Here is a 23,911-nt window from a genome sequence, read left to right on the forward strand (position 1 = left end):
TCCCTGGATCTGTGCGGTCCAGAGTGGGTGGCAGCTGTGGAGTAGAGCCAGAGCCGGCACTGCACAGGGCTTTTCTTGCTGGGGGCTGGGCTTGGAATGGGTTCCAGCAGTGCAGGGGGAGGCTCCAGCCATGCCAAATTTCACCACAGCTCTGCACCGAGCCCCCTGCTGCCCTGGCTGAGCACCCCACCTCCACCCAAGCACCAGGAAAAGCCAGGGCTGCGCTGAGTGGCAGTGTGGGGTTGGGAGCAGAGCTGCGGCAAAATCCAGGATGACTGCAGCTTCCTCCCAGCAGTGCCAGAGCTCATTCAGAGCCCAGCCCCTGGCGAGAAAAGCACTGTGCAATGCCAGCTTCACTCTGCAGCTGCAGCCCACCTTGCACCACACAGATCCAGGAGTGCATGCCACCCCTGCCTTTTCAGGGTGTACAGGCAACGCAAGAAGTTTTGCAGAGTGTTGCAGACAACTTCCCGGTGCAAGTGCTAGAGCAGCCAACTAGGGGCCATGCTCTTCTTGACCTGCTGCTCACAAACAGGGATGAATTGGTGGGAACGTGTTTGTGGATAGCAACTTGGAGAGCAGTGACCATGAGATCAGGATCCTGAGAAAAGGAAGAAAGGAAAGCAGCACAGTAAGGACCTTGAACTTCAGAAGAACAGACTTTGACTTGCTCAGGGAACTCATGGGCAGGATCCCCTAGGAAGCCAGTCTGAAGGGGAAAGGTGTTCAGGAGAGCTGGCTGTACTTTAAAGAAACCTTAATGAGGCTGCAGGAACGAACCATCCCAATGTGCAGCAAGACTAGCAAGTATGGCAGAAGACCAGCGTGGCTTAGCAGGGAACTCTTCAGTAAGCTAAATCACAAAAAGGAAGCTGCAGCTAGCAAGGGATGTGAAGGGTAAGGAAGAACGGGATCTCTAAGAATGCCAGTAACAAAAGAAGGATCAGAGAAAGGTGGGTCCCTTATTGAATGGGGTGCGGCAACCTAACAGAGAATGCAGAAAAGGCTAAAGTACTCGATGCCTTTTTCACTTCAGTCTTCAGAGGCAAGGTCAGCTCCCAGACTGCCGCACCTGGCAGCACAGTTTAGGGAGAAGGTTAGCAGCCAACTCTGATAAAAGAACAGGTTAGGGATTATTTAGAAAGACTGGACATATACAAGTCCATGGGGCTAGACGGGATGCACCGAAGGGTGCTGAGGGAGTTGGTTTATGCGACTGCTGAGCCACTGGCCATCATCTTTGAAAACGTGCAGTAATTGGGAGAGGTCCCAGACAATCAAAAAGGGGAAAATCTAGTGCCCATATTTAAGAAAAAGGAGGATCCAGGGAAATACAGACTGGTCAATTTCACCGCAGTCCATGGAGAAAACATGGAGCAGATCCTCAGGGAATCCATTTCTAAGCACTTGGAAGAGAAGATGATTAGGAACAGTCAGCATGGATTTGCCAAGGGCAGTCATGCCTGACCACCCTGATAGACTTGCTTTGTATGATTAGATGACTGGCTCTGTGGATGCAGGGAGACCAGTGGATGTTGTATACCTTGACTTTAGCAAGGCTTTTAATATGGTCTCCCACAACATTCTCACAGGCAAGGTAAGGAAGTATGGGTTGGATGGACTTTAAGGGGGACAGAAAGTTGGCTGGATCCTTGGGCTCAGAGGGTAGCAGTCAATGGCTTGACGTCTAGTTGGCAGCTGGTATCAAGTGGTGTGCCCCAGAAGTGGGTCCTGGGGCCGGTTTTGTTCAATAACTTCATCAATGACCTGGAAGGTGGCACACTCAGAGTATACCCTCAGCAACTTTGCAGATGACACCAAGCAGTAGATACACTAAAGAGTAGGTCAGGATTCACAGAGACCTAGACAAATTGGAGGATAGGACCAAAAGAAATCTCATGAGGTTCAACAAGGACAAGTGCAAAGTCCTGCACTTAGGACAGAACCCATGCACCAGTACAGGCTGGGGGCTGACTGGTTGGGCAGCAGTTCTGCAGAAAAGGACCTGGGGGTTACAGTGGACAAACAGTTGAATACATAGCCAGCACTGTGCCCTTGTTGCCAAGGTGGCATACTGCGCTGCACTGGTAGGTGTGTTGCCAGGAGGTCAAGGAAAGTGATTATTCCCCTCTACTCAGCACTGGTGAGGCCACATCTGGAGTACTGTGTCCAGTTTTAGGCCCCTCACTACCGAAAGAATGTGGACAAATTGGAGAGAGCCCAGCAGAGGGCAATGAAAATAGTTAGGGGGCTGGGGCACATGACTTCTGAGGAAAGACTAAATTGGGCTTATTTAGTCTGGAGAAAAAAAAGATTGAGGGGTGGGCAAATATAGCCCACAAAGCACTTTCATCCAGCCTGCAGCACCATGCAAAGAATTCCGCCCCATCCAGCCCTTCTGCCCACGAGGATGGGAGCAAGGCGCCCATGTGTACACCCCCTCCCCCCCAAACATACCCTATTGTGCCCTGCTCCTACCCTCATGGGCAGAAGGGCCCAGCCTGGTCAGCACGCAGCTTCTAGGTGGGGCTGCTGCTGCAGCCCCTGAGGACCTGCGCCACCTCCCTGGAGCAAGCAGGAGGCCAGGGAGCAGGTAGGGAAGTGGTGGGGGCAGGGCTGTAGCTGGGTGCGAGCGTGGGACTGGGGCTAGAGGCAGCAAAAAGTCCACACCCAGGGGGACAGATGCAGCACAGAGCTTGGCTGGGCAGCATGTGGGTGTGAGGATCCCCCCCACTGCCACTGCTTTCATGGCACGCAGCCCTAGCAGACAGTGGCAGCAGCAGCAGGCAGGGGTGCTTAGGGCACTTGTGCCTGGTGCAGATGCCCAGTGGGGCTTGGCTCTGGCCAGTGCTGCACACACCCACACCCTGCCCACACAACCCCCCACATATACACAACCCCCTACCATACCCTATGCCCCCCACAGCCGCAACTCCTCAACTCCCACATACCACCACACCCACACCCCCTACAATTTACAAGACTAAGAATTTATTTTTGTGTTTTATGCAATTGCCTCTATATACACACTACGCAAACACAAATCATGACCATATTTTTTGTAATAAAATTAAAATGTTATAGTAGGTGTTTGACTTTTAGTGTATGATTTGGTTTTTTTTTCTGGTTCTAAGATTGCAACCTCCCCTCCCAAAAAGAGTTTTTTCAGGGACAAGGGGAGGGACTTCTGGTGGCAAAGATCAGGGATAAGTGGGTGGGACTTCCAGTCCCAAGATGGCAACTAGGAGGCGGGGCAACTGTTAAAGGGCGGGGCTACCCATGCGGCCCACAACAGCTCACCAAAACTTGTTAAGTGGCCTTCCACCTAAAATAACTGCCTACCCCTGAGCTAGACTGTTCTCAGAGGTGGCAGATAGAAAAAGGAGCAGGTCTCAAGTTGCTGCAAGGAAAATTTAGGGTAGATATTAGGAAGAACTCTCCCACTAGGAAGGTACTAAAACATGCTACCTAGAAAGGTTGTGGAATCTCCATCCTTGGAGGTTTTTAAGACCCAAATAAACAAAGCCTTGGCTGGGTTGATCTAGTTGGGGATGGTCCTGCTTTGAGCAGGGGGTTGGACTAGATGACCTCTGGAGGTTCCTTCTCACCCTAATTTTCTATGATTCTATCCCTGATGCATAGACTTATTTCAAAACAGCTAAATATCAAACAGCTCCCATTAACATATATGTACACTTTTACACGCTTAGCATCTTAGAGTGGGAGGGAGAAGGGAAACGAATTTAGGATCTTTATTTGGGTGCTTATCAATTTAGGAACCACATATTTATCAACCCAAATACAGGATGGAAATATTTCTGACAACAGAAAGCTTTGTAACCCTAAAGGTCAACCTGACTTGCACCTTATGTTCCTCAATTCCAGCATGGCTAGAAAGAAATGCAAGTCAGAGCCATATCTCGAATGATATTAAGTGACAGGACATAATCTCTCAAATCAGACTGAAGTAACACCAGTTTATAACAGCTTGACACAGGATTCATATTCTCAAAATTTTTTTTGTTTTAATTAATAGATGATTTAATTAATAATTAATTAATGTTGGTAAAGCAAGGTGCCTAAGAGCCCCATCCATGGGCCTGGACCTTGCCATGCTAGGTATTAGTACAAAATAATTCTTAACATATTTCATATTTCAGTCTAACACCATTTGTCTTCAGCTTTTATAAACACTATTATTCCCATGCATATCTTCCAACCATTTCCTAAATTAGGCAGGTTAGTTTCTTTGGGTAGATGTGATATCTTTTATTAGACCAACTGAATAGTTAGAAAAAAAAGTTCTTTGCAAGCTTTTGGGCGCAATCACCCTTCGTCAGGCATAGGGAGTCTCTGCTATTCACTTTCCAAATTAAACACTATGAACAAGAGAAGCCATGTATAGATTTCCAAAGCAAAGCCCAAAACACTTCACAGAACAAATCACTGCTAGATTCTTTGTATTCTGCCTATTAACAGATCAAAAAGCAAATGATTAAGTTCCATTATAAAACTTTTGTTACCGGCAGAAAAAAAAAGCAGAGCTGGAGAAAGTCTACTAAACTAAGCATACTAGTATCAACACATCAAGTGGCATTTTCAAAGTTAGGTTACCCTACTCATTCTGCCAATAATTATAATTCACAGATTGGCAGCATGCATCTCCCATTAGTGGTCTGACAAATAAGGAGGTCATTAGTAGGGATCTCTGGAATTTGTGTTGGAATTGTGTGGCGGCTTCTTTAATTTTGGAGTTTCCCCCATGCACCCCCCTCTGCTGCTGGCTGGTGGAGGGGCCCTACTGCTCACCACCCTTGCCTCATGACAGGGAGGCAAAACCTGTTTTAAAGATGCTGAGGTTTTTGCCCTCCATTGGCCAGATGCAGGCAGCAAGTGACAGGGCCCCTCTGCCAATTAGCAGTGTGGGGTGGCGCACTGGGGAAACTCCAACATTAAATAAGCTATCGTGCCATTCATTTCCGGTGTGAATTCCAGAGATTCCTAGTCATTAGCAGAGAGGGCTTTAAAAAAATCCCAGACAATCCTCTTTTGTAGATCACCATGTCAAAACACACACAGGCTGAGTACTTCAAAAGATAAGACTTAAGTTACCTCTCTTTAATTGACATTGTTTTGGTGGATGCATCAAGCACATCCTCAGCTGTTTCCAGTTTGTTCTCTTCAGCAGAAAACATCTCACAGGGGCTCTTATAGAATTTTCCCTCCAACTCTTCAGTCTCCTGCTGTTTACAGGATGCCAGAGTTGCAGTTTGTGAAACAGTCTTTGTTGCTGTTGTGCCAACAAGTTCAGAAGTAGGCTCAACATGGTCTGTTCATTCAAAAGAGAAGTGCAGAATTAGCATTTACTGCTGTAACATTTCTCACATTATTAACCCTGAACCAGCAAAGCCACTATTTAACATTCAAGTCAAGCTCTACCTTAACTGACAAGGAGTTTCTGCCTGAACTGGCTTCCTAAAATTAAGCATTAAGTAAAGAAAAGAAAAAATAAACCCATTGAATAGACTGTCAAATGTCAACTGAGGTTCATATGAAACTGCAGGATATCATCCTCAGCAGAAGTCTCAACACTGTGTTTACTAAAAGAGCTGTAATCTCTCCTTTGTATGAGGGGGAAAAGAAGTCACGCTCCAGAAAACAAGGGCAGGAGAGAGAAGGGACACCTCACCTAGGGAGACGGAAGGAAATGGGTAACTGGAAGAGAAGGACAAAAGGCAGAGGGAAGAAAGAGGAGAGGCAGAGGCTGAGGGAAGTAGATAACTTGATCGCAATTGGATTCGGACAGAGCACACCTGTCAAAAGGACACGTGTAGAAGAGGCTTGATGGAAACTAACACAGCAATGGAACAACTGGACCAAAAAAAAAAAAATTCTTTACAGCTGTGTCTAAGAGCAGAGTAAACTTAATGTTGAAGAAGCCATCCCCCAAGGACCAGAGTCAGTAACCTATGGTCCACAGACCAAATATAGCCCCAAAAGCCATTGGATTTGGCCTGTTGATGCAGGATTTCAGTGGTGGGGGCTTCTCTCACGTTGCAGTGGGGAGTAATGGCAGCAGCAACAGGGAGGAGCCTGCCTCCTTACCTGACCTGAGCTGGGTCATTCTGATCTGTAGTCTCAAAAGGTTGCCGACCACTGCATTAGGAAGATCTGAATTCCCTTAGTTTTCTTTTTGAAATTGGACAGCTTTGAGGCATTTTACAACAGAAACAATTGCTCCTACTCTAGTTCTGCCCTCTCCCCGAGGCACAAGAATTGTATGCCATCAGGTGACACAAAATACTTTAAATAGACCAGGTTAGCTCATTTATTCTAATGTTGAATAAAATAACGACTTTGAAATAATGGGTACAAGTTGATTGAAGATTGCTTCAGGCTAGACATAAGGAAAAGTTTTTTTTACAAGCCAAGTGCCAAGGGTTTGGAACAGGCTCCCCTCCCGCACTGGCAATGGGTAGGGGGTGCATGCGAGTGCACATGCACCCCTTGAGATTGGCTGTACACCCCCTGGAAGTGCCAGCTGCGAACCTAGAAGTGCCGGTGGAAGTGCACTTCCAGCTTCACCACTGGCGGTTCCAGGCTCAGTGACTGACCACTGGGGAACCCCTTTCCATGATCTAGTGCCCCCCCTCCCCTCCAGACTTAGGAGGTACCAGTCACCCATGCCCCCAGATGTGGTAGAGTCATCCACCCTGGTGATCTTCAAAAAACATCTAGACACTCTTCCTGCCTATATCCAGGGGGTTGGACCTGATGATCTGCAAGGTCCCTTCCAGCCCCTTACAACTATGAAACTATGAAAAGGTTTGGGTTTACAAAGTATGTGCGCATGTATGTGCATTACATGCACACAGAATAAACTATGTACAAATACTGAGTATACAGTACCACTGTGGGTTCATTTAGCTATTTTTGTTGGGAAAAATTCTTACCTACAATTCATGAGTTTTCCCCCTTGAGAGGAAACAAAGGCTAAATTAACTTGCATTAAAATCAATGAGCTATAAAAAAAGTTAAAGCATGGGAAACAATGTGCAGATGCTTTCAAAACTGCAAGCTCCAAGGTTCATTGAACACAACCTTTATGTCTTTTTTAATTTTTAATACCAAATAATTTTGTATTTTAGTAAAGGATCAGAGCAAGACACTAGAAAAAGCTCCAAATATTAGACAAGTCTGCAAAGAAAGAAACTCTGTACTGTACCTCTGTGCAAGGTCCTGCTTCTCATGACACTTTCCAATTCCTCCTCAACGAATTGCTCATTTTGGAGTTCCAGTTTATCCTGAATGACAGTATTGGACAAAAGCTCCTCCTGTTCAGAAGGCTGAAAAAGTGCTTGTAATCGAAACAATTCTGTACTGCTCTTCCTTGGGAAAGCATAATTTGTCGATTTGTGGTAATCTTCTGTCTTCTCAAGACCAGGATGTATGGTTTCTTCCTCAAAAGAGCCATACTTTCTGATTTCATTATCTTCATGTGCTAGGAATCTTTGTGTCTCTCCTTCATCATGTTCCTTTGATACTCTTTTGCTCTCTATTGCATCAACTGAAGGCTGCCACTGTTCTGATTTCAGCACACCTTTTATTGAAGAATCTACCATTTCAACTGAAGAATGGAATCTCAAATCAGCTTTACTAGTAGCACTTATGTTTTCATCAACTGCTGATTTTGCATGAAGATCCCCTGCATACACTGCAGAAATGGCAGAAGCCATAGTTGACACTGACGTTACAACAGCAGGTGGCAAAGGAGTGATTTTTCCACTTTCGTTTTGCACCTATGCATAATGAAACAACATTTATGAAAAGCATGACCACAGAGCTCTGAGAAGTCATTCACAGGAACAGGTTTATAAACAAGGTTATAAGAGTTCAAATCAGGGCAAAGAACACATGCCTGTTTAAACTTACGGTGCTATTGAAATGTACAGCTAAGGAATAGATAACACAAACACCGTGCTTAGTTTGCTGCAGTATACACCATAGTTCCTATTCAGGCAAGTAACAGCAGCATGTGTGAATAGCAGCCTTTTAGGCCTGTTCTCTCCCCACAAAGCAGCAAAAGACCAAGGATGTTTCTCCACCAAAAACAAATCATAAGGTACTTTGTAACACGACCATTATTGTAAAACACTTGGAAGCATCAAAGTTTGCCATCTGGTAGAACTCTGAGGTACCAAACAGGGCATTTTAATCTTTAGTTACATAAGGAAGTGGTTAGTAACCTATGCCCGGGGGCATAAGGTTCCAGCAGTAGGCGGCTTCAGCTGTGGGCACTCTCCCTTTCCTGAGGGGGAAAGCACCGGCAGTGGCCGTGTCCTGGCACCCATCCACCTGCTTCTGACCCAAACTAGGCTACCTTGGCTCACAGCCTTAAAAAAAGTTGCCTACTGTTAACATAAGGGTTGAGGAAAAACAACTCTCAAAAACTTGGTTTGTTATGGGAACGGTTACATTACTTATACTGGGCTTTCTGATTGGGTATATTCTCTCTCATTTGTATTTTCTATTTAGTCTCTTAATAAATAGATTTAACAAAAAAGTTAGAGAGCGTCCAGGACAGGAAACAAAAATGATGAAGGGCTTGAAAGGCAAAGCATGTGAGGAGATACTGAAGGAAATAAGCATGTTCACCTTTCAGAAAAGGCACTTAAGAGGGGACATGATAGCAATCTTCAAATACCTGGAAGGCTGCAATAAAGAAGAGGGGAAACACCTTTTGCTTCATGTTCCAGAGAGTGGAATACATGTCAGTGGCATGAAGTTGCAGCAAAATAGGTTTGGACTGGATTTCAGGAAAAGCCGCTTCATTGGCAGAACAGTGATGCCGTGGAATAGACTGCCTAAGGAAGTTGTGGATTCTCCATCATCAAAAGGTGGTCAAGAGGTTGGACAGGGATTGGTCAAGGGTGATCCAGCTATAACCATGCCTATGACCTACCATGGTGCTTTCCTTTTAGGCAGGACAGGGAGTGCCCACAGCTGAAGCCCCAAGCTTCTGAGCTTTGCTGGTTACTGCAAGGGATTGGGAGGAATTTCCTCCCCCCCATGCTTGTACAATTGTCAGGGTGTCTGTCCGTCTTTCCTTTCAACAGCCTTCCTCAGGAGCATTGGGTGTCAACTGTAGCCAAGGCTGTGGATTTTGACCGGGGTGTGCCAGTGCTCCTACTGGGACTTTAACCCAGAGGTTCCTGGCTAGAGGGTCTTGTCCCTCTGTTCAGAGGGAGACAAATTGCCATATTTGGGGTTAAACCCCCCCCCCCCCGACTATTGTAGGAGCATGAGGAAAAAAGTATTTCCTCCCAGTCATAGGCAGCGGAAGGGGAGTGCTAACGGGGCTTAACCCCACCAAACGTGGGGCGGTGGCAGGGCTGCAAGGCCGCTTGGCTGTGAGCTTCTGGCGGCTGCAGCAGGGGTTGGGAGGAGCGGGTGCACAGCAGCGACAAAGACAGTAGAGTTAGGGCTGCGGGAGGGGCAGGTGCTCAGGGCAGGGCACAGGACCAAGACATGAGTGGCTCGTCTGGGGGGAGCAGCTCCTGCTGCTATGCACACCCCAGGAGGCATGGGGGGCATGTGCCACTAGAACTGTGAAGGCCAGGGCAGGCTACTGCTGTGGGCTGGGTCCGGGCTGTTCCCAGCAGGGGAGGGGGAAGATGGACTATGCTCAGGGCAGATGGCAGCTGCACCGGGAGTGGCGGGGGGGCTGCAGCCACCCCAAGATTCGCTGCTGCCTGCTTTGAGAATAGTTTGGCTCCCCCCTCCCCCACCAGGAAGAGCCCTAGGGGGAGGGGTATGCATGGTGTGTGCCAGAGACCCACCCCTCCCTGCCCGCACCCCTCCACCCTGCCATGGGGCACCAGTGGTCAGGCATCAGCAGCACACATGCACATTGCTCCCTCTCCACCCATGGTCATTTCCCTTCCCCCACCTTGGCTCGCAGACTTTCCTGACGGGGGGAGGGGGGACGGACGACATGCATGCATGATCAGACCCGCCCCCTGGGCAGTTTTTTCCCTCTGCCTATGTTCTCAGTCCCTTGCAGCAACCAGCAAAGCCCAGAGAGCTTGAGGCTTCAGCAGTAGGGGGCTTCAGCTGTGGGCACTCCCCTTGTCCTGGGTCTATTTTTGCAATGTGCCTTCATCTAAATCACAAAAACCAGCAAGGACACACCTTCACATTTATGCATTTTTCTGGGTCTCAAGCAAGGTGAAAGAGGATCTTAGGACTCACCTAAATGTCTCCTAGGGACCTAGTACGTGGAATAGATTGCTCCCATATTACAGCTTTCCACTCCAAGGCCAGATAAGCCCTACCCTCCCACACACAATTCCACTATTGTATAGAGAATGCCATTTGCAAAGTGTGAAATGAGGTGACAGCATCCCAAATATGAAGTGTTCATTGGTTAGAGGACTAACTTAACTCCACAAATCATTCCAGGACAGTTACTTTGCTATTGCAGAGTAAAAGGTGAAAACTGTGCCTTTGAAGACCTTAATGTTCCCACACAGAAGAAAAGGGTATAACAGTGTCTTGATTAATAAGACAAACATACTGGTTGAAAGCAAGAATTCAAACACACATTAATAGGGAAGAGTGCAGAATTGCTGACTCCAAAGCACCCCTGAAATATTTAATGTGCACTGCTGTCCACCAGTTTAAAATTGCTTCAGCTTGGAAATTTGTTCTTAAAGAATGGGCAACCATCTTTTATTGTATCCAGTATGAGAGGTACAACAATGCACTTTTCTTTTCCAGACCAAGAAGAGTTTAGGCTCTTAAATCCTGGTTTAAAAAAAATATATCAGTAAGACCTGGTGATTCTAAAGGGATGTTGTTCCTTAACACCATAAGACTTTTCATGAGAGCAGAAGTACATACTATAAGCTTTGTCAGTATATAACTTACCTATTTAATTAAGGAACTTCAAAGATGGTCTATAGAAGCCCACAAAACTTAAAGACACATTTTTATGGAAACAGATTAAGGTTGTACATACCTGCTCAACTTCTCCCAGCGTGACTGGCTGTGTTTGGTAGCGAGCATTCATTCTCCTGTGTCTGATGTCAGATCTGCTCCTTGTTGAGAGGGCCTTTGATACTGGTTGAGACAGTCTGTTAAACAGGGCCATCTTTTCTGCCAAGCTTAAGCTAGAGGAGTCTGGTTCATCAGACTGATCTTGTTCAACTGCTTCTTTGGCTGCTTTGATCTCTTCTTTAGCTAAAATTTTTTGGTGTGCTGATGCCTGTAGACTGAAAGAGTGGACCTAAAAGTTAGCTTGTTAAGAATTGCGTGCACTTGTTTAGAGTTTACGGTTTTATCCTGATATAGAGGCAAGACAATCGCACATGAAGCATAACAATAGCCAATATAAAATAGCAGCATGAGTGGTTATGCAGTGTGCGAAATACTGGCAAGAAGAATTCTGATCAAGACTTTAACGTTATTCACAGATTCAGCTAGCTGGCTGGGGTACAAATTGTTTTTAAAGGAGGATGAAGTGGGACTTAAAACCATCAGAAGTCAGTCAAAAAAGTTTGCTCCATTTTAACCATTCAACACAGAATTTTCTGTGAAGGTAAATTTTAGATGTCTATTCTACAGTGACATTTATTTAAATTACTTTATTAGGAATTTGGATAGAGAATACGTAATAGAAGAAGCTAAAGGCTGGGGTTTTAATCACTGTTGCTTATATTTTCATTTTACATAATTAATATAATTACATTGTTTACATTTAAATAAACACAGCCAGTGGCTGCCTACAAACTCATCAGGGGAATCAACAGCAAATAGGAAGAGCCCTTTTCTCCCCAGCATCACCTAGAGTGACGAGGAACAACGGTAATAAGCTGATGGAGAACAGGTTTAGGTTAGAGATCAGGAGGCAATATTTTATGGTTAGGGTGGCCACAATCTTGGAACCAGCTTCCCAGGGAAGTGGTCCTTGCCCCTACCTTGGGAAATTCAAGAGGAGGTTGGATGATCACCTGTCTGGGGTCTTGTGAACCCAGCATTCATTCCTTCCTGTGGCAGGGGGCCAGGCTAGATGATCTGTTCAGGTCCCTCCTGACCCTACCTACTATGAAACTATGAACTAACTGAAGATGCATTGTTAGTTTTATAGAACAAGAAAACACTTGCAATATTGCAATCTTAGAATTTGAGCTGATTGCTTAAAATTTTGATAACTTTTATCATTAAAATACAATGGCAATGCATCTTTATTACATTTGTTCTCCCTTTAGACTATATGCAGAAAGCCAAAGAATAGGCTTAGAAGGCTTAGAAATGCACTAAAGTACTTAAAAGACAATATGACCAATGCTTACAATAAAATCTGTTTATGCAGTCACAACTATATTTATTTCTTTATTAAACTTATTCTACTGGCTGAATCAAAATCAGATTTGATTTTTTGTGTTTATACAGTATGCTAGAGGTTCTGGCATAATCCTTGTCTATAGTTGCAAAGTCATTCTATGCACTAGCTGCAAATAGGGATTTGTGCTTGCACCCATACGTGGTATAACTTCTTATATTTCAGGTTGTAAAATTAGAGGAAAGATGCATATTAAGAAATCCATATAGAGACATACAACTTATGAAAGAAAAAAAGATCTAGCTTTGGTATTTTTGAATTTGGAGACAAAACACTTTTTAAAACAACATAAAAGCACTTGGGGGGGCAGGGAGCAAGAGGGAGTTGCTACAGGTTTTATCATGCAAGTTCAATTCTTCCACATAAAATATAAGCTTCAAAACAAGTAAAGAGAGGTCCTAAGTCAGGTGCTCAACAAGCACAAAAGCTTAAACGTTTTATCATGCAATCAGAAAAACAAGGATGACAGGTATCTTTAAAACATTCTTGAAATAAATGTTGCTGACTTGTTTGACACACTGATAAGCCATTCAAAATTTTAAGATGCATCTGTTATCCAGGAACCTTGTGCTCCATGTAACATGCAGGTTTACCGCCCCCCCCCCCAGTACCTGATAGGTTGTACAGTGCTCTTAACTACAGTGGGACTAGGTATTCTTGCCACTACAGTGTGGGTATTCACAGAACGTGAAGCAGGGGTAGGTTCACTTTAAAAAGAATTGCCAAGGGAGGGAAAATTCACAAAGAGAGAGAAGAAAAAAGCATTAAGAAAAGCATTGTATTAAGTGTTAACTACAGAAAAGACAAAAATCAAACAGCAACATTTTACAATTAACAGTTATCTGCTGCAAACTCTTGCAAAATAAGACAAAGTACTTTGAAAGAGCTAAATGAGAGGCTTAGGACAGCAAAGTGAGTCTCTCTCTAGTGCTTGAATGCTACCCACAATGTAAACCAAAAATTTCTTCATTCTATTTGCCAATTATGTGCATGGATTCTTTCTCTGACAACTGGTTTGCCCATAGTTTCCCCGACAGTTACAGGATGCATGAATGGAGAGGGCAAGACACGGATTTTCAGAAGGTGCACAGGAGCACTCACTCACAGGTTTTCCTCAATTCACATATGCTCCATAACTGAATTGTGAAGACTTCCTCAAGGCAAAAATGACTTTACTTGGTTTACAATCCAATGCTGCAACTCATCCCTCTCTACATGTCAGCTTCACAAGATTTCTGTGAGATTACAGTTCAGTGTTCTCAGCCTTATTAGACTTGAGGCACCCCTCAGAAAATACCAGCTCTTAAGAGTTCACTTGTTTTTTGACTATGGAATAATAATAGAGCAATTCTCCTAGCACAAAGCATTTGGAAAGACTACAACAGGTTTGAAGGTTTTTAAAATGATGGATTTATCTATTTGAAACCTCTGGTTTCACTTTGTGACACATATTACACATCTAACAATGCTAATGTTGAGTGACACCCTTGAATGGCTCTTGTGGGACTCTGGCTGACAATTTACTATTACAGTTCATACAATTTAGTCCTCCCTATACCCCGGGGGTCAGAAACCCCCCACATGGCATGCGAGGCCACTTTGCTCGGCACACCACCGCCAGCCCTGGCTCTGGGTAGCTGCTAGAGCTTGGGCTGCTCCCAGCAGGGCTTGCAGTGTCCCAGCTGCCTGCTGGGAGCAGCCAGTGCTCCCAGCTGGCAGCAGCTCCCCAGAGCTGGAGCCGGCTGCAGCCGGGAGGCTCCAAACAGCTGTGCCGGGCTCTGGAGCCCTGGCATCAGCTCCATACTGGCGTGTGCAGGTGGGCTTCAGAGCGGGCAGTGGGGGAGGGGCCTCAGGCAGGGCAGTGCAGCCTGTCCCAAGGTGTGGTGCAGTTGCCGCCAGCATGAAGCTGATGCTGGAGCTGTGGAGCCCAGTGCAGCTGTTTGCAGCCTGCCCCCTGCTTGCTTGCTGCAGCTGCCCAGAGCCCAGGCTGACTACAAACAGCTGCGCTGGGCTGCGGAGCCCAGTCACCAGCTCTGTGTCGGGAGCAGGGGAGAGACCAGGGTTGTGCTGCCTCAGGCCCCTCCCCCATTGCCCGCTCTGACATGCGGGTGCACATGCCAGTACGGAGCTGATGCTGGGGGTCCGGAGCCTGGCGCAGCTATTCGCAGCCTCCCGGTTGCAGCCAGCCCCGACTCCTGGGTAGCTGCTGCCAGCAGGGAGCCCGGGCTGAGGGCATTAGGGCAGCAGGGCTGGGGGGGCACATGAAGGACATCCTGCCATGTACCCCTTGGCTTCATTTTGTTTTTCTGGCATGCCAGCACTCTGGCACTTTACAAGGTAGGAATTTGGGGGTTTTCGGCACTCTGACCAAAAAACGTTGCCTACCCCTGCTATACCCCTTAGTCCTAAAGGAATAACCAAGTAGCAATTCCCTGTATCTCTTAAAACTGCGCCATGACAACAAATCTTTTCCTCACTAAAAAAGCTGTAAATATGATGCATATGTAATACAGTCTCAGCTTTAAAAGCAGTAGCCAACACCAAAGCTAATGCATTACTTGAACTTACGTTGCTGCAATGACCACTTCTTCAGTAGTAATTGGTTGTGTGCGGGACCTATCTTGCATACGCCTCAGTCTTCTCTCTACTGCTGAATTCCTTGAACGTGGTTTAGGAATATTTTTTGCTTCAAGTGATTTTTCCATTTCCTGGGATCATATACATGTTGACATTAATAACCCCAACAAAGAAGAAATTACCAGAACAAGTGCTTCTGTGCAGCTTTCTTAGATGCTAGGTGTTACATTTTCTACATAGATGATTCTGAACTGCCAGAGGAACAGTGGCAACAAGCAACATGAAGATAAAAAAAGTGCTATACATATCTCCAAGTGATATATGTAGTCTCCTGAAAACTTCATAAACAATATAGTTAGCACTCGGGTGACAAGGAAAAGTATATGTGATTTACAAAGACACTAATGCAGGTAGAGATTAAGTATACTTGGGCAGCATCAGGGTTATTGACAATTCTTGCATAAAAGCATTCAAGTCAGTCTTTGAGAAAACACAATGCTTACTTTAAAAAGCAGCCTTTTTGCAGCAACACTCAGTTTGGCTCGGTCATCCAGTTTTTCTTCATCTACAGGAAGAAAAACGCATGATATAACGTGAACTTAAAATACTGCACTGTAAATACCAATACATCAGAAAATAAGTCCAGAAATCATTTTAACTACAAAAGACAAATTTACTTACTGGCACAAGAAGAACCAGGAAAACAATGAGCAGTAAAATGCAAACGCAAGTTAGGGTCTGTTCTCCTCAAAAATAGCATGTATGTAGGAGTATAACTTGCCTTTTTCAAATTAGGCTTTTGCTTAGGGACAGAATGTTAAAATACAGAAGAGAAAAAGTGCTCAGTTTTTTTGTTTATATTTCATAGATTTCATAGACATTAGGGCTGGAAGGGACCTCGAAGATCATCAAGTCCAGCCCCCTGCCCCAAGGGCAAGAAGTCAGCTGGATAAGCATCCAAATGTTTCTTGAAACAGTCCAGAGTAGGTGCCTGCATCACTTCTGGAGGAAGTGTGTTCCAGGTCTTGGGGGCTCGGAGAGTAAAGACATTTTTTCTTATGTCCAGCCTTAAACGGTCTTGGAGGAGTTTATGATTGTTGGTCCTCGTGTTACCTTGGGGCGCTCTGGTGAACGGATGTTCTCCCAGATCCTGATGTACACCCCTTATATACATATAGGCAGCCACCAGGCGCCCCCTGAGCCTGCACTTTTCCAGGCTGAAGAGTCCTATGGCTCTCAGCCTATCCATAAGGCCTGTTCTCCTGCCCTCTGATCATGCACATGGCTCGCCTCTGGACTCTCTCAAGCTTCTCCACATCCTTTTTGAATTGTGGAGCCCAAAACTGGACGCAGTACTCCAGCTGCGGCCTCACCAAGGCCAAGTACAATGGGAGTATGATATCATGAGATTTACCTGAGAAGCATCTATGGATGAATATATCAGTGTTCAATTAATACATTTTCTCAATAATAATTTATATACAGTAAAAGCTGTGTTAACCAGTATTTAAGTAACCGGAACACTACTAATTAGAATTTCTGGCTGGGGGGGAGGGGGTCTCACCGCTGCCACGCACCACCCTGTGCTGCCACAGCTCTGCATGCCCCCCCCCCCAATTCTGTGTGAAGCTACAGCTCCCCCCACCCCACATGTCCGGCTGAAAAACCTCTGCCCTGAGGTCACCGAAATTTTTATACAACTGGCACACACCCCGCACTCATGCTGGATAACAAAGCTTTTACTGTATAGTTCAAACAGTAAATTACTACGTCACTACCTTCTTCATGAGACATTTTTTCCTAATATCTAACCTAAACTTCCCTTGCTGCAACTTGATTATAATTATACTGCTTCTGTGTCCTAATGTATTAAAACTCTCAAAAAATATTTGTAGACCTGCTAGATTCAAGAACTAGTAATAAATATTTGGGCTAGGGACAGAAGTTACATAAACTGGTTTAAGTCATCAGAAACTGGTTTAAACCTGTAAAACAGAAGCTCAGTGCACATAAACCATTTTCAAAATGGCTGGAACTGGTTTAAGATAAACCTGGCTGACTGTATAGTATAAAGCATTAAAACTCTAAATTTAGCTGTTCAAGAGATTAGCTTTGTTATTTGTGTAAGAACTGAAGTACTATAAAACCATGGAAGAGAGAAGCAAGGCTGCTGGTCAGAAGTACCGTGCTAAGCTTCAGTATCCAGCAATTTCCTTAACTAGAAAAATATTTGTTTGACCAATACAAAAGTTTCCATCAGCACTCATACTTCCCAAGCACTTGTCAGAGACTACTGATTAGAAATAGGTTAATATGAAAATAAAAATCATATCTACAATCTTGAGTGGATATAAATAATTATAGGAAAAATGTTTGGCTTAATTTTTTTTTAACTATAATGCTGACTAGGGAGCTGCAGACAGATTTTTTTGGCTTTAATTAATAAATGGCAGAAATATGCCTTTCTAGTTATGACCCATGAAAGCATATTAGGAATAGCTAAAAGAGTATGTGATACTAGTGAATTGCCCACCGCTGGAGCGCCACCACCCACCACCCTGTGCTGCCTTTCAGGAATGGACACACACACACACGACTTGCAATGCCGCCACCCCATGCAACTGCTGCTCCATGTCCAGTCCTGCGCCACCCCCCTCAATTGGTGTCACTGTTCCATGTCCAGCTGCACACCCCCACCCCCGCATCCGCCTGGCCTGCTCTGCTGGAGTTGTACCCCGCCCTTCATTCTTGACGCAGCACTGGCTGTGGCCATGACCCACCAGGAGCCAGGCCCCCCAGGAGCATGACAGGCAGACAGACAGACGGACCCCATTATATATACAGGTAACCCCTGCTTTTAGCACTCTTGTTTCCTGAAAAAACGAGCGTTCAGCGAAATCGAAAAGTATTTCACAACCCAAGGTGGCAACCACAATTGTTTTTAATGACTCAAGATGGTGACCATGAGCATTATAATGAAACTCGCTGAGCGCCAAGTGAAAGCACGTATCAATTTAAAATGAGCGTTACAGCAAAATAGTGCTAAGCGAAACAGTGTTAAGTGGGGGTTGCCTGTATAGATTCTGTTGTAATACTATACTGACTGCTGGATTTTGGTCATACTGGGTGCATCTACATGAAACAACAAGCTACGGCGACATAGATCTCGCTACAGTGACGAAGCATTAGCAGGCATAAACCGTGATACCTTAGCTACATCACCACAGCTCACTGCTACAGTGATGGAACATCTAAAAACAACTGCTGCTGGGCCTGTGCAGTACTAAAGCAAGTACTAAATCACTGCGCAGCACCAAATGCACAGTCAGAGGCATGTGTAGATGCACCTACTGACAAGCACTTTTTGCAACTCACCCCCTTCCCTCATCTCTGCCCCACTTCACCATTATCCAAGCAGAAATTCAGGCACGCTTACCATCAGCAGCTGGCATTTCTGGAGTCAGAGCAGATCTAGTGAAAGACAGCAAATAAAGAGAGTCAGTTGGGAGAGACAGGCTGCAGGGAACCAAAGGAAACCACAGACTAGAAACAAATCCAGTTTCAAATGGTCAGGTGGGACAGTTACTGTCTCATAGGTGAGAAAGCTACATGTTTTTAAACAGTTAATTTTTTTCCGTTAATGAAATCCTTTAACAAAAGCAGTAGGGCAAGCAGTACAAGCCAAACTTAAAATCTAGAAAAGGAAAAATTATTCCAAGTGCAATTCATATTAAAGTCTTAGGAATTTTCTGGACATCCTTTTAAATGTAAAACATTGAGTCTGGGCATAATTGTTGTTTGTTTTAAAAAGGAGCTCCCTTTACATATCTGCGATATATAAAAAAAAAAAAAAAAAAAAAAAAATCAGACAGACTTTCTTCCTACTCGGAACAATTGCTTGGTTGTACTTTCATTTTTACAATAATTAAACTACCTATTGGTTTAGTTAGGCATTTACAACAAATACTTCAAAAATTGTTCTGAAGAAACAAAACTGCTCGTATACAAAAATGTATATTTTATTGCTGTTATGGAGACAGAAAACCCTTTGTAAAAAGTTTTTTTGCTGACATTGTGAGAAAGTTTTCTACGTGAGCTTGCCTACATTTACCTGCATGAGAACACTACAGAAAGTCACACGCATGCTGCCTACCTATCTGATTCCTTTCGTTCTGCTGAAGTTATAGGTTGAGTTCTAAATCTCTCAGAAGTCTTTCTACTTTCACCAGGAGAAAAATAGCGCCTTGGCTTTCGTGGCCCTCTTTCTCGTTCAGTATTGGCAGATAAAGCACTACCTGCTGTTGACATCTCAAACCGAGATTCACTTTTAACCATATGATAAGAAGTGCATAGAAAAGAGAATAGGAGAGAGAAGTAAAAGCACAGATATAAGCATCTCACAAAAACAATATGCTAACGATCACTCTGCATGCTCTTAGGGTAACATGCACAGAAGTAAACATTCCAGCTACCCAACATCATTACTTGGGCTAGCAAGCAGAAGCAAAAGACCAGGATTCAGGCTGACTCAGCCTCCAACACAGACTGGTGAGAGCTAAGCTGTGTGCTTTAAAACAGAACAAAACCAATGTTGAGTTTGTGCATCATTTTGCCAAGGACGTGCAAGCGTCACACAAAAATTTCTAAAATGTCACCTACAGTTCGGCTTTCTTGTTGGCATGAGCAGTTTCCAGAAAGACATTACGGAGCTGGGCAACAGAGACCTTTGTGTCTACCATGCCAATCTCACCATTGGGCACATTTGCTTCACCACTCTGAAATTCCATCTCCTTTTTTGTAACTGGCTCCTTACTTTTAAAAGTCTCTAGCTTAGGAGCACCAGTGTAATCAGACAAGGAGCGAGTCAAGAGTTTTTGTTTCGCTGCAGACACTTCCCGAGGAGTGCCTTTTGCCTTGGCAGACTGCGATACAGATCCACTTTGGATAAACATAGTAGTTTCACTCCTTTCCATGTTCTCAGGCATCTTAAGCTGAGGTTCAGGTATCTGATGCATTATGCACTCAAGTTCTTTCTGAAGCTCTGATGCCTTTGGCTTGCTTATCAGGGATGAGCTAACTGTAGGCTTGTCTAATTCCCTTCCTCTAAAAAGGCCTTCATGGCTCTTCCCTTGCCTGCGAATCTCAGACGGCAGAATCGGTTTTCTGCTTTTTGAAAGCTCTTCCACCTCCAGATTATGTTCATCAGGCTTTGATCCATAGCTCTCAAGTATGTCGCTCTTTTCATTCTGTAGCAGAGAGTCTGTTGGGGGTTTTGTGATGAAACCAGCACTGTCTGGAACTAACAAGTTGCTAATTGACACATTTGCTAGTTCTTCCGTTGCCATCAGCTTAGCAGCTTGAGCAACACCAGTGGACTGAATATAGCCATATATTGGTTGGCGAACTGAACTGAGTGACTGGTTGGCAACCCTATCAAAGGCAGATATTTCTGACTGAAGAGGCATGTAATGAACTGGCACTGGCTGTGATTTTCTGAGAGACAGAGCATCTGTGACAAGTTCAGGGCTTCCACGAGTACTTTCCTCTTTCACCAGTTTCTCTCTAACTTTTACTCTTTAAGAAAGAAAAAGGATTAAAGCTGTCAACAACAACAACTGATTATAGGGAGGAACAAAACACAACATGCTCTTATTGCAAGAACACAGAGCAACATTATATTAGAACAGAATACAAAGGAGTAACTGAACAGAATGGGTCAAATCTCCCTCCCCCTTAAAATCTTGGTATTAACGTGTCACTCAAGGACACTGAAAATCATTTAGAAGCGTCTGAGAACATGCTCAGCCTTCTACAAATATAACTGAGTAAGGTATCAAATTTAGAGCATGTTCCCATGAACCACAATGATGCTCCTTTATCAAACACAGTGCATTCTTATAGTCTTAAAGAGAGAATAAAAACAGTTTCTAAAAAACAGTTTTAAACAATGCCATGTTCCTTTTGCAATATGCACTATTCAGATTTCTGAGGGTCTTTTCACCACAAGCAGCTGACACCTTACTGCTCAATTTGAGAACAAATTACTTAATATATTATCTGGGTATCTTCCCCCATCCCTACAACAAATAAAGACAATTTTTAGAAGTATGTTATATAGGAGATCTTCAAGTAGATTTTTGCTTGGTCTAAGTAGAAGAATTTGAGATGCTGCAACAAATTCAATTAAACTTGCTAAGACAGACTGAATATAATTTAGGCACAGCTGTAAAAGTGAAAGCGTGGCAACAGCAAATTAAAGCATCGTTGAGTTAAAACTATGCCACAGCTTCAATAAAAAGCGTGTGCTTTATGAACATTTAAAAAAAGCCTTCACAGCATCCCGATATGTTGAATTTATGGAAATGTATCAAAACTTCTCTCACCTTGACTCAGGTTTCTAGCAGTGCTTTTTAACATTTAAGATGCACATGTACCAATGCAGAGCTACGTTCTGCCTTTCACTGTTTGCTGCTAGTTCCTGCCAGGAGGAGTTAGACACCCAAGGGCATAATTTGTCCTATATGTAAATTAAAGAACTGCAACTGAAATCTCTAGCGTAGTTTTTAAAGTTACAGGAAGTTTACAGAGCATTCATTTAATAAGCAATTTTACATGTTTTATACATAAAGATTAAAAAGAGATCTGTACTTCCTTGAAAACGGTAAGCAGTAAGGTGCTTTTTGCCCGGTTTAGTGTCCATTAGATATTCCAATCCCTAAGTAAGTGTAGTTCAAGGTTTGTTATCAACAGACTTTTCAGAATTAACTTTGAATATATGGGGTTCACTTTTTAAACCAGGATTAGGGGTTTTGAGAGCGAGGACCCACACCACTGGCATATTAACCTTTCAAGTTGCTCGGTATTCCAGTTTTAAAGACTGACCCACTTTGAAGTGAAGCCTTTCTTTCAACTTATTTAAAAAAAAAAAAAAAGCGTCATGTTTATTCTGAAAGATTAAGAAACCACTTCAGAATTTTATGAAGCCATCAGTTTTTTCCCCAGAGTATCCTTTCTGCATGTTTTCAGATTCAGATAATTAATCGTGAGTCCAAAATGAAGTCTTCCCTGGAATGCGTCTCCCCTGCTTCCTATTTGGGGGCTATTCCAACATGCTGTCATATGGTATAAAGTCCACCGGTAGCTCTGAATAAAGTTGTTTCATCTTCTCTATAGTTTACGTTCTTAATCCTTCTTCCCCTCCCTCTCACCCACTAGAAAAATGATAGTCTTATTTTTAATAAAACTACCTTCAGGGCTTAAAATTTGCAGAGTGCAAAGGAAAAAAATAGTTAAGAACAGACCAGAGACAAGATAATGAGTTACAGAAATTAGCCAAAGCCAATAGAATAATAGCTGTGAAGGAATCACTGGGGGTATTTCTAGTTTTCCACTAAATCAATTAGTTATAAGTTACAATAAAAGCAGATGCTCCAGAAGTAAGTTTCAGTGGCTGTTCACTGAATAGGAGTGATCTTTTCTCATCCACTGCTGTTAAAGGATATAGAAGACAAACAGTAATTGATGTCAGAGAAAAAAAAAAAGGGAGGTGGGGAAGAAGACTGTTACAGTTTGATTGTTAGCCACACAGCTATATTTTAGGATACCTGGAGGGCCAGCTGATAAGTGAAGGTGTGTCCCCTTCCGAATCTTTCTGAAGAAACCATTCAGGTTTTGCTTTCCCTGCACTACTATAGAAAATAGAACTTCAGATAGCTTTTGGTAAGATGTCAATACATGCACACTCAGTCTTATGTACCCTCCCACCCCGATATCTTAAAAACAGTTTTCAAGTATTCATTCAGTTATAAGGATAACTTCAGAAAGTTAAACAACACAGCACATTTTAATGTAATGAAGCAGCACAATTGTTTAATTAAATAAATTTTCTTCCACATAATCTACAGAATCCTAAGTATTTTGCTGTGACATCGTGCCCAAATGGTTCAAATGTCTGAAATGAAAGTCCAAGAGAAGCTACAGCTAATTTCACTTTCTGGTTTGATAGTCTGTATAAGATAGCAGGGAAGAAGCACTATATTGTACCCAAAATTTAGACTTACTTTTCTATTCAAAATCTAAAGAAGCAAATACTACCAAAAATCCTGCTTATCACTCTGACCAGATTCAGATTTGATAATGCTAGAAAAATCAAATTGTGCTAATGCAGTTTAAAAAGAAATACCTACATAGAGCAACTGGCCTTTAAAAAGCTTTCCTCTTTAAGCACTTTGCCAAATAGTTTCAGTTCAGATGCAGTAACTCCCAGTCCCAGGCTACACTGAGCCCCAAAACAAGCTGTGTTTTAGGTTGGAATGTTACAACTGTTCTAAATAAGCAGAGAAAAACAGTTTTAGTCTGGTTTTCTTACAGCTGGCTACAAAACACAAACAATATTAAAATGTCTTTTAAAAAAATTAAAGTAGTGTTAAAATGATGCTGTAGCCTTGATGGTCCAGGAATTATGTGGGAGGCTAGGAATTTTTGGGGGTGATATCTTTTATTGGACCAACTGTAAGGTTGGAAAAAAGTTATACAAACTTTCAGATGCAAGAGTTGATGAAGAATGTCTTGCATATGAAAACTTATCCAATTTTATTCCAACCATGCAATTGGTTCAATAAAAAGATATCGCACCCCCCCCCAAAAAAAAAATCCTTGCCCCTTGCATAAGGACAGAAATTACACACAAACCGGTGTAAGTGATCGGAAACTGGTTCAAACCTGTAATATAACAGAAGTTCAATGCACATAAGTTGCTTCCAAAATAGCCAAAACCAGCTTAAGATAAACCTGGATGGACATAGTATCAGACTTAACTGGATTTATGCTACATCAATTTACTGAACTTCTGTCCCAGATCCCCTCCAGATTCAAGTTAACTCTCAGTCCCCCAATATCCTAGGATGCTTTGCACCTCCCCTGCAAGATTCC

The 23,911-nt window shown here is 43.6% G+C and overlaps 1 protein-coding gene across 15 annotated transcripts in view; it reads right to left on the reverse strand.

Annotated features, from left to right (window-relative positions):
* SVIL (supervillin) overlaps nt 1-23,911 on the reverse strand; it is a 145,465-nt gene that overhangs the window by 53,452 nt on the left and 68,102 nt on the right. For 6 of the 15 annotated variants that reach the window (XM_019531203.1, XM_019531212.1, XM_019531185.1 and 3 more), the window contains 10 exons: nt 22,585-22,668; nt 19,640-20,554; nt 19,134-19,304; nt 18,417-18,451; nt 15,484-15,545; nt 14,972-15,111; nt 13,015-13,110; nt 11,021-11,273; nt 7,226-7,799; nt 5,113-5,329 (listed from right to left, as the gene is read on the reverse strand). In XM_019531203.1, the coding sequence (XP_019386748.1) occupies nt 5,113-5,329; nt 7,226-7,799; nt 11,021-11,273; nt 13,015-13,110; nt 14,972-15,111; nt 15,484-15,545; nt 18,417-18,451; nt 19,134-19,304; nt 19,640-20,554; nt 22,585-22,668 (2,547 nt within the window). The remainder of the gene's footprint in view (nt 1-5,112; nt 5,330-7,225; nt 7,800-11,020; nt 11,274-13,014; nt 13,111-14,971; nt 15,112-15,483; nt 15,546-18,416; nt 18,452-19,133; nt 19,305-19,639; nt 20,555-22,584; nt 22,669-23,911) is intronic. The other 9 variants (XM_019531195.1, XM_019531219.1, XM_019531307.1 and 6 more) reach the window with 9 other exon arrangements.

The sequence above is a fragment of the Crocodylus porosus genome, unplaced genomic scaffold, assembly GCF_001723895.1.
Source record: "Crocodylus porosus isolate Cpor-Errol unplaced genomic scaffold, CroPor_comp1, whole genome shotgun sequence".
NCBI lineage: Eukaryota > Metazoa > Chordata > Crocodylia > Crocodylidae > Crocodylus > Crocodylus porosus.